The sequence below is a fragment of the Elephas maximus genome, chromosome 20, assembly GCF_024166365.1.
Source record: "Elephas maximus indicus isolate mEleMax1 chromosome 20, mEleMax1 primary haplotype, whole genome shotgun sequence".
NCBI classification, from domain to species: domain Eukaryota; kingdom Metazoa; phylum Chordata; class Mammalia; order Proboscidea; family Elephantidae; genus Elephas; species Elephas maximus.
In genome coordinates, this window is record NC_064838.1 from 58,134,077 (window position 1) to 58,144,726 (window position 10,650).

Genomic DNA, 10,650 nt, shown 5'->3' on the forward strand with positions numbered 1-10,650 from the left:
TTACCTTCCTCATCCACCAGCCATTGGAGGAGGGCTAGGGCCACGCAGATGATTGATTCTGCCCATTCTTCGGGGAGGGTTTCCAGGTGGCCTAATAAATGGAAAAGTTAATATCTACTGTTTGGTAGACAAACTTCAATTGGTTCCGTTTAAACACTCATATAGGCCCTTTTCTTTTTCAATACCCAGAACGGCACCCTAAAACATTACTTACAACAGGAACTACTGTTTAGGTTAGAAGTCATAAATTCAAATACTTATAGGGATCAGACCCATAATGTACACGAGGAAAGTGAGTTCAGCAAAGATTGTGATGAATTGAAGAGCACCTCCTGTAAATGTCTAACTGGAACTCAGTTTCAGCTGATTTTTGCCATGTGGAAACACAAGCCTAGCACAGTGTTGCCTGATCTTCCAAGTTTTTCAATAGAAACTAAAAATCTAGGTTCTGAAGAGAAACCTCCAGATTTTAACGTTGGCTACCAGCTTTCATCCTCTCATTTAGACTTTTCCTATAGGATACCTGATGCACATTCGACTTTGCCAGGTTAACTCTGATTATCACATCAGCAGCAACTTGACTTTTAACTTAATGTACTCGTTTTATGAAATAGGATTTAAACTTCTGATTTCCGTAAGACTAACTATATACAATACGTAGTTTAATTAAGGAAACCCTGGTGGTGTAGTGGTTAAGTGTTACGGCTGCTAACCAAAGGGTCAGCAGTTCGAATCCGCCAGGCACAACTTGGAAACTCCATGGGGCAGTTCTACTCTGTCTTATAGGGTCACTATGAGTCAGAATTGACTCAACAGCACTGGGTTTGGTTTTTTTGGTTTAGTTTAATTAAAATATACCACAGAAAGTAAAAATATCTATTAAATAAACAAAAAACAAGCTATACCCTCTTCCATCATCGTATCTGGAATCAGATGAGCTTCCGTAGCCGCCTCTTTTCTTCACATCTTGCTGAAGCAGAGTTTTGAAACTGAAACAAGGGGCAGAAAACAATGGAGGAACCTCCCACTTTCAACAACATAACCACATATATTTCTAAGGCTTCAACTATCCTCTCTGTGAGAGGATGACTCTAAGCCCACATTTCTCACAGCCAGCTGGACACTGCCACCAAGTGCAAGCACATGTCTAAAAGAGGATGTGCTATGTTCTGTGCCAAATTCACCCTTCCTTGCCTTTCTTATTTGCTAATAACTCCTTGACAGAGCCGGAAACCTAAGTCATCTTCAACTTCTTTCCTCCACTCTAAATCAGCTGTCAGGTTCTAAAGGCTGTTTTTGCAGAATCTCACGTTCATGGCCGCCACATTTCCCCTGCCAATACTCTAACCTAACGTTAACTTGGGGACGGAGAGGCCTAGGGTGGTATGCCAGAGGTACGGGACTTCTGGGGATCCATTTAAATAGAATTTTCCTTATTTGTGGAGGGAGAAGGATTTAACTAACATGAAACAGTTTTAATAAACAACATGGAATAGGTAAAATTTCTAAGAGATTTTAAAGAAGTTTTGTACTTGGTAATGAACTTAGGTCCTTTCTTGTCCTCTGCTATATATTTCTATGGAACCATCTCTTCCGTTTTACATTCTACCCCTTCTAATTTATGACATATGCTGTCATCAGATTACTCTTTCTAAACCACAGCTACAATCAAATTAAGTGTAAACATCATAGCCTGACATCTGAAGCCTAATACTACCCATGCACCCCCAGTCCCCATCTTCCTACCTGAAAGTCAAACTTTTATACCGTCCTTCATGTACTTTCTTCCACCTGGAATAACTTCCTCTCATGTCCACCTCCACAGTCATACCCACCCCAATGCCAAATGTAACATGAAGGCATTTACTGATCTTAAAGTCACTGAAGGAAGGGACCGCCCCTCTCAGCTATGCATCCCTGAAGTTCTCTATACATAGGGGACACTCAGCTACATCATTACACTTGGAGAATTAAGACTTGCTAGTTGATGGAGCCCTGGTAGCACAATGGTTAAAATGGTTAAGCGTTTGGCAGCAAACTGGAAAGGTTGGTGGTTCGAACCCCACCCAGCTGCCCCAAGGGGGAAAGGCCTGGCGATTTGCTTCCGTAAAGATTACAGTCTATAAACTCTGCTTTCTGGTTCTATTCTGTCAAATGGGATCACTGAGTTGAAATCGACTTGATGGCATCCAACAACAGTAGCTGATGAACAATTTTCATAAAACAAACAGCATTTGTGAAAGACCAAAAAAATGCATTAACTAAGAACTATCTGAAATTATGGTCAAGTTTAAATTTCTGTCTCCTCTGTCATCGACTCTAACCTTTGATTTAAAAAAAAGCTCACTATGTAGGAGCTTTGTAAATCAAGGTATAATTCCTCTCCCTTTGTTTACTTGAAACCCATTGCCAGCCAATCCCATGGCCACTCCCTGTGTTTCAGGTTAGAGCTGTGCCCAAGGGGGTTTTCAACGGCTGTAATCTTAGGAAAGCAGATCACCAGGCCTTTCTTCCATGGCACCACCGGGTGGATTCAAACCTCCAAACTTTTGGTTAGTGGTCAAGTACAAACAATTTGCACCATCCAGGGACCTTTTATCTACTTCTTGCATAATATGGAATAAAAGCTATATGCACACACACAGGTTAGTGAAAAAAGTAGTTATTTGGCAACAGAATGGGCAGCCTGGTTCCACGGCTGCAGATTGAAATGGTCACCATCAGAGCTAAAGCAAGATCAAGCTACCAACTAACATATAATCATAAGCTTTACCACTCTTCAAGTCTTAATTTCCCTTAGTAAAGCTATTAATAAAAACAGAAAGTACTACAAGTGAAAGCGGTCTTAGGAAAGGTGAGACACACAACATAATGTATCTAATGCACACCTGTCACTTAAATATTAGGGCTATTAAGGACGCTATTATACTTACAACAAAACCACAAACTCGGCTATTCCCCAGAAGAAATCTGTTATGAAAGATAATCTCCAAGGGGACTGACTTCGGCTATCCAACACTTGTCCTGAAATAAGGAAATTCAGTTAGTGCCACAAACCCCTGCCACAGATGCATTACATTTAATTAGGCAGGTAACAATCACAGACTCAGGTTTCAACTTATTCTCTGTTCCAAATGGTCAACACAAGGAGAAGCCTACTATGTACACATTCTAAAGAAAGGTTCAGAGAAGTAAAGCTACAGAATCTAGGGGTCATTCCCTTAATATGTCAAATGGCTACTTATAGTTTGTAATTTTGGAGGGTGACTTCAAGTAGTTTGAGGAAACAAATGGGATGGGTAAATCTAATGGAATATCCACACCACCTCCACTTTCCTAAATGTGTTCAAAGGATTTCTTTCCACTTGGCAAAGTCTCTTGCCAATATAAAAAAGATTGTTTATACCTACTTTTACAAGCTTTTAGAATCAATTATTACAAAACTTTTGTAAATCAAAGAATCTGTGTACTCTAAGTACTGAGGAGAATTTGGCTTGTTCTTCATAAAATGATCACTGTTTTCTAAAACAGGATTCTCTTAGTTCTAATTACAGACAACAGCTTTACTTTAATCAAACCTGGATCTATTTTTAAAACATCTGCAATCACAGAAACCAAGCAGGAACAGTTAGTACTCTAGAGTTCCAGCCGTGCAAATCAAGAAGTCAGAATACTCTGGGGGAAGAACAGCTGTCTGTCAACTACCTCTCCTTTCCGTTATCTCAAGGACTTCACCATGTTCATTTCCACTACCCCCTCCTGTTTAACTTGTTCTCTTTCCTCAGCCAGCTCACTTTCAGGTATCCATTTAGACCTCAGCTCTCACAGAGCTACTGAGAACAAGGGACTACACACTGAAAAGTCAGAAGAACATGGGTGGCAGGCTTGGTTTTGCTACTTGCTAGCTCTGCTTCTTTAGAGTGATGTGACATAACTCCTTCTCTGTGAGAAATGATGCCAGGATTTGTCATCATATAAGACTGTTGAAAAAAAAATCATTTGGACCGTAACAGAAACGTTTTGTCAATTATGAAGTGCAAATACAGTTCTTCTATCTAAACAAATGGATATAATCACAAACCATCAATTCTTTGTGACGCTAAAAAAAAAAATTTGCCTTTGAATTGACTCGACTCATGTGTGAGAGTAGAACTGTGCTCCACAGGGTTTTCAATGGCTGACTTTTTTGGCTGTAGACAGGTCTTTCTTCTGAGGCACCTCTGCATGGACTCAAACTTCCAACCTTAAGAATCTATTGCATACACTTGCATCATTCTATCCTGCTTTTTGCACTTTCCCCCAGCTCCTGAAGGCAGACCACCACCACCCCCAACGTCTTCGCAACAGCGGATATAGTACTTAATACGATAAACATTTCTGAGCCGTAAAAGTCGAGATAAAAGGTCCTAACAGGACATTTATGTGGAACAAACCCAACAATGGATACATAATAAGACACTACATATGAAAAGAATTACTTCGTAATGGCTAAATACAAGCTGACAGTCAGCCTCCACCACAAAAGCAGCAGCACAATCTGAAGTCTGCAAGTACCCAAAACCACATTAAAACTTTGACACTTTTCTTTAAAGCTTTCTAAGTGTAAGATGACGAGGTGAGAGTGCAAGGAGGTGCTGAAGAGCAAAGAAAAGAAAAGCACTCAAGAGAGAAGACTCCTTAACTGAATAGCTTACGCAATCATCTTTCTGTTTGAATCATCTCTGGGGATAAAGAGATGATTCAAACAGAACCAGGACCTAGTTCCAGTGACCCAAGAACTACTTGTTAAAACTGAACCAAGGAAATCCACTTGAAACCCTGGTGGCATAATGGTTAAATGCTACGGCTGCTGACCAAAGGGTTGGCAGTTCGAATCCACCAGGCGCTCCTTGGAAACTCTATGGGGCAGTTCTACTCTGTCCTATAGGGTCGCTATGAGTCGAAATCGACCGACTGGACAGCACTGGGTTTGGTTTTTTGGTTTTGAAACAGGTGGTGAGGCAGTTCCGGCATTGGTTTGACCCAGTCATGTTGTGGTATTCGTTTCCAGGCATTTTCCTTGCGAAACAGCAGAATTAACTCTCTCTCCGATTCTCTATGCTGGGAATAATGAGCTTGCTGATAAAAGGAATGATGCTTCTTCCTGTGCCCCTTAAAATTTAGGGCAAAAAGTTGCATACATGTATGACTGACCACCTACCCTCTCCTGGGATAAGCTCCATTTAAATTCTTCCATCTAATTCTCATCCTAGTTCAGCTCTATCTTTGTACACGTTTCAGTATAGTATACAGTACAGTAGATAACAGCAAGGACTCTAAAGCCAGCCTACCTAGGTTTGAATCTCGACTGTGTCATTAACTCCATCTGCGACCCTAGAGAAACTATTTAATCTCTCTGCGCCTCAGTTTCTCAACCCGTAAAACCGGTATAATAAAAATACCAACTGAACGGGGCTGTTGTAACGACTACACGAGTTGGTAAGCAAAGAGCGCCAAAGCTGTGTCCGAACCAGAAGCGCTAGGTAAATGGTGTTAATTTAGTTGTCATTACTAGTTTCGAACGCGGGCGTCCTAGAAGAGCATCAGTTTTCGCTAGACCCTCGCCTGGGTGGCAACGCTCAGCTTTAGGCCACCGTCATCACTCTAGAGGCCGCTGAACCTACCCGCGGGCTCGCGGACTGCCAGCTGACCGGCCGCAGGCCCAGGTGGCTTCGCATCCGGCCCACCCAGGGCGCAAAGCCCGAGAAAGCCGGAACGGGTGTTGGGCCCAGTGGGCGAGGGTGGAGGGAACCCGGATCCCGGCCTCCCATGTCAACGGTCGCTCCTGCAGCTCCTCGAACTTACCATTCGAGATGTAAACCATCTTTCCTCCGGTTCCCCGCTCCCGGAGCGACTGTGGCTCTAGGCCCCGCTCGGCTTCCGTATCTACCTCCGCGCTCCTCCCCCGGAACGTCACAGGCAACGATTAGACAAAACGCTGACGGAGGCATAAGGCGGGCAGAGCCCATTGGCTGCCGGGAGGGACACGCCCCGTACAGATGTTTCGCCTCGTCACGCCGGCGACTTATGGGAGTGTGGGTTCAGCCGGGCAGGTGTGACCGGATGTGACGGCTGGATTTCGTTTTGTAAGTGCGCCACTTGCTCACTGCTTTTTTTTTTTTTTTTTTTTTAACTTGGGGCGCTAGTTGGCACAGCCCTGTGAGGAGAAGCAGCGTTTTAGTTGTTTGATAAGCCCAGAGCCGGAGTCAGGCAAAGCTACCAAGTGTGAACTGGAAAGAATCACTGGCAGGAGGAAACTCCTCAGAATTTTCCAGAAGTGCTGATATTTGAGGGATTTGTTAGGAAGGAATTTCCCTTCCAGCTGAGGCAGTAACCAAACCTTAAGGAACTTTTTAATTTTAACAGAGTATTCATTTCGGCATCTCATAAATGTACTCATTCTCTTTTAAACCAGTACTTTTCTTCTGAGTTCACCTGAAGTGAATGGGGATTTTATCAACTCTTGTGAGGCAACTGTGAAAAAAAAAAAATTGAGTGCTGTAGTGCAAGACCTTCCTGTGCTGTTTCTTACCCGTAGCTACTGCGTGCCAGCATTGTTGAGGTGACAGAGACAAATAAGACATCTCTTAGCCTTTCAGTGAATATGGACTACATATCACGTGCTTATGGATATTTACTCTGCTCCAGCTATTGGGCTAGTTTTATTCTCCTGAGGAACAGAGTTTTAATTACCGTGGAATCCAGGTGTCTGGAGCGGTGGGGGTTGAGATAACCCACACAAGCTATCTCCCTGGGATGATCTTTTTAACCTTTAGTCTTGAGAAAGCTAGTTCCATAAAGTCACCTTTAAGTCAAACAGTGTTCTTGTGTGCCCTCGAGTCGATTCTGGTTCAGTGCCCCTATAGGACAGAATAGAACTTCGCGAAAGGGGTGCATAGGTTGTAATCTTTATGGGAAGAGATAGCCAGGTCTTTTCTCCCTTCGGAGCCTCTAGTGGGTGGAACCGCTGACTTTTCGGGTTAGCTGGCAAGTACTTAGTCTTTGCGCCACCAAGACTCCTTAAAGGTGTCAAACTGTTGTTGGGTGCCATCAAGTCAGTTCGGACTCATACTGACCTTATGTGTAATAGAACAGAAAGTTGCCTAGTCTTCTGCTGTTCTCACAATTGTCAACAATAGCCAAGCTTAATGTGTAAGGAATGTGAAGAATTATATCTATGCGCAAAAAGTTTTGAAAAACAGAAACTCCAAGGTCACACTAAAGCTGTGTTTTAGGGGAAATTTACTATAGAAACACCGTCCTGGCCCTGTTTTCATGGCAGTGTATAATCACTATTGATAAGATGGGATATAAAAATCTGAAAGACGATTCTTTGTTGGAACATTTTTTACTTTTTAGTCATAAGTGTTGCCTGATTTGCAAATTGTATATTAAGTAAACTTCAAATAAATTTTTATTATTGGCTTAATAGTATTTTTGGTTTGACGAAATCTTCTTGGTTCTCCTGGGATCCAGATTTCTGGGTTCATGGGATTGGGGCATTAACTCATCCACACCATCGATTCCTAAGTGTCCTTTTAAACTTTGAAGGAACTGGCTCCCTGGAGTCACCTTCAAGTCAAACGGTAGTTTAGCAGGCAGCTTAGTGAAGAGCATTTTGCCTTGGGTATTAGGTTCTTTTGGAAAATCATCTATGTGCAGCCAGCCTTGAGAAGCAGAAACTTCAGGGTCTAATTAGAGGCTGGTTTAGGATGCATGGCATGTCCTTGGTGACTTTCTGTAACCTGCCCTGTGCTTCTTCAACCAAATGCGGGTTCCTTTGCTGTCCTATTAGCCAGTCAAAATAAGACAGATGCCACACCACCAGTTGCAAGGGAAACAAAGTGGAAATTTATCGTTTCCACAAACAAGGAGCAACCTGGGGCCTAGCAGCCAAAAGACCACGCACTTCCAACCCCAGGGGGGCTTGGGTTGTCCCCAAGGGCCAGGATTGGAGCCCAAAATCTCACACCCCAATCCCTCTCATGTCCGTATTTTCAGGTACTGAGTCATTTGTACAGGAAGGGAACTTTCGCTTTACAAATGGGCTCAGGTCCAGCTGTGTGCTGAAGTACATCTTCCTCTTCGGGGGAAGTTCAGGTCAAGGGTCAAGTTCAGGGCCACGGCTCTTCAGGTCCTGCGCTTGGGCCAAGATCTTGGTTTGGGCATGCGCAGGGTTTTGGTGCCAAATTCAAACCGTGGTTAGGGCTCAGCAGTGAGGTTGGGCTGGGTTAGAAACCACAGTTTGCCAGGGAGATGGAGAGATGTAGCGGAGCTGGGGGAAGCCTCGGTGGCGGCACCAAGGGTTACAGTGGAGCCCTGGTGATGCAGGAATTAAGCGTTCAGCTGCTAACCAAAATGTCGGCAGTGCCTATCCACCAGCTACTCCTTGGAAACCCTATGGAGCAGTTCTACTCTGTCTTATTGGGTCGCTGTTAGTTAGAATTGACTGGATGGCAACGGGCTTGGCTTTTTTTTTTTTTTTTTAAGGGTTGCTGTGGCAGTGTCTCACCCAGCTGTTCTGTAGAATTAATCCCATTTTACACACAGAGAAACAGGTTTAGGGAGGAAGCAAGTCTAGCACTCTGTTTTCCTTCCCTGTCCCTCAAATGCAGCCTTGTGCTAGGAAAGACATTTGATGCATTTTGGGGATTAAATGGGGGAAGGGATTTATTTCCTGAGCACAAAATACATCAGAAATTAACCAGTTACTAAAGATTGTCCTATTAAAAGGTATTTAAAAATTTTTATCATCAAGTATCATTTGGATCCTGACTGCTGCTTGGTGATTATAACATTAATCTCTTGTTGAATTTTTGGCAGATTCCCCTTGACAACTGTTTCGTACCTTTTTTGTTCTTCTCAAGCCTTCAGCAGATAGGACCTTTTCTCTTAATTTACTGAAATTAGGGTATCCAACAATGGGTTTCTTCATCTATGTATTTAGACTGTTTCTCCTTTGAGACACAGTCAGGTCTTCCTTTTTTTTTTTTTTTTTCCTTTTAAGCTTTGGCCTTAGAACATCCTTATTGGACCATGTCATCCCTCCTCTTCCCCCTGCGCTTCTGCCCTCATTGGATTTCTACCCACTCACTGTCCTTAATACTTGGTAATCTAGTTTATGATATTACAACCAGAATTTGTGATGCTTTCTACCGCAGAAATCTATTTATATCCCCATCTTCCCCATGTCCATAAATGTTACCACCAGCTAGCTGGTTTCTTAAATCAGACACCCGGGATTGATTATCAACTCCCCCCCCCGATTCAATCCATCAATATTCTTCTCAATTTTAGTAATAAAATAATAATAGTCAGTGTTTATACTACATACTAGGCAATGCACTAAGAATTTTGCAAGTATTGTTTAAGCCTCGTACCAACTGTATAAGGAGCTCTGGTGGCACAGTCATTAAGTGCTTGGCTGCTAACTGAAAGGTCAGTGGTTCGAACCCATTAGCTACTCTATGGGAGAAAGATGTAGCAGTCTACTTTTTTGAGATTACAACCTCTGGAATCGTTGTACTCTGCCCTGTAGGGTCGATATGAGTCAGAATTGACTCCACAGCAATGGATCGGGTAGTAGTCCAACCCTATATACTTGATTCTGTTATATATATTTTTTCTTTTTAAAGTTGAAGAAATTGAGCCAAGTGAGGTTACAGAGCTAAAGTTACATGGCTAAAAAGAGGTGGAGCCAGAACTTGGATTCAGATACTCTTAGAGTTCAGACTCTCAAATAGTTCACTTTTGCCCATCTCTACTATTACTGCCCTAGACCGTGCCACCATCATAGAGCATAGACAGTGCTGTACTCTGGTTGTCTTCCAACTGAAATCCTAGCTTCTGCCTTTACCTGCCTTTACACTCCAGCAAGAGTGGTCTTAAAATGGAAGTTATCTCATTCCCATGACACTAAAATTTAGGAATTTCCATTGCTTTTAAAATAAAATCCACTTTCTTGTCATGGCCTACAGGCCCATCATGACCTGTCCCCTAATTGCCCCTTTCATTATACTTCATGGCACACATTCCCACCCAAATTATGCTCCAGCAACATTGTTCTTTTAGTTTCTTGAATACCCCAAGCTCTTTCACGCCTCCAGGACTCTGCACATGCTTTCTCTTCTACCTGTACCACTCTTGCTCTGACTCCTTGTACATCCAGCTCCTTTCATCCTTTAGAAATCAGCTTAAGTATCACCACTTGAGGGTGCCCTTCCATAACCACTCATACTTGTGATTATTTTGATGAGAAATTATTTTGTGTATCTGTTTACTTGATTTTTGTGTCTCTCCCCAAGAAAAGAAAAGATCTAAGAGGTCAGGAACCCTGCCTGCCTTGTTCCTAATTATATTCTCAAAGTCTAGTATAGTCCTTAGTAGGTAGTAGGCACGCAGATATTGATTGGTTGGTTGGTTGAATCACACAGACTCCTTTCTAAAAAGTTTCTTTAAAACTCCTGGATCTTTATCAACAAAGTAAAAGGACAACTTACATATTGGGAGAAAATTTTAGGGAACCAGATATCAGATAAAGGCCTAATATCCAATGTGTATATGTATATGTGTGTGTATATATATATATTCATATATGTGGGGGGGTGTGTA

At 42.5% G+C, this 10,650-nt stretch overlaps 1 protein-coding gene across 1 annotated transcript; it reads right to left on the reverse strand.

The window, feature by feature from the left end:
- On the reverse strand, positions 1-5,953 carry SELENOK (selenoprotein K). Its single transcript, XM_049862548.1, has 4 exons — positions 5,845-5,953; positions 2,934-3,024; positions 906-989; positions 1-91 (listed from the first exon to the last, which is right to left on the reverse strand). The coding sequence occupies exons 1-4, from the start codon at positions 5,861-5,863 to the stop codon at positions 1-3; spliced, it is 285 nt and encodes a 94-aa protein (XP_049718505.1). The 5' UTR covers positions 5,864-5,953.
- Between the last annotated feature and the right edge of the window lie 4,697 nt (positions 5,954-10,650).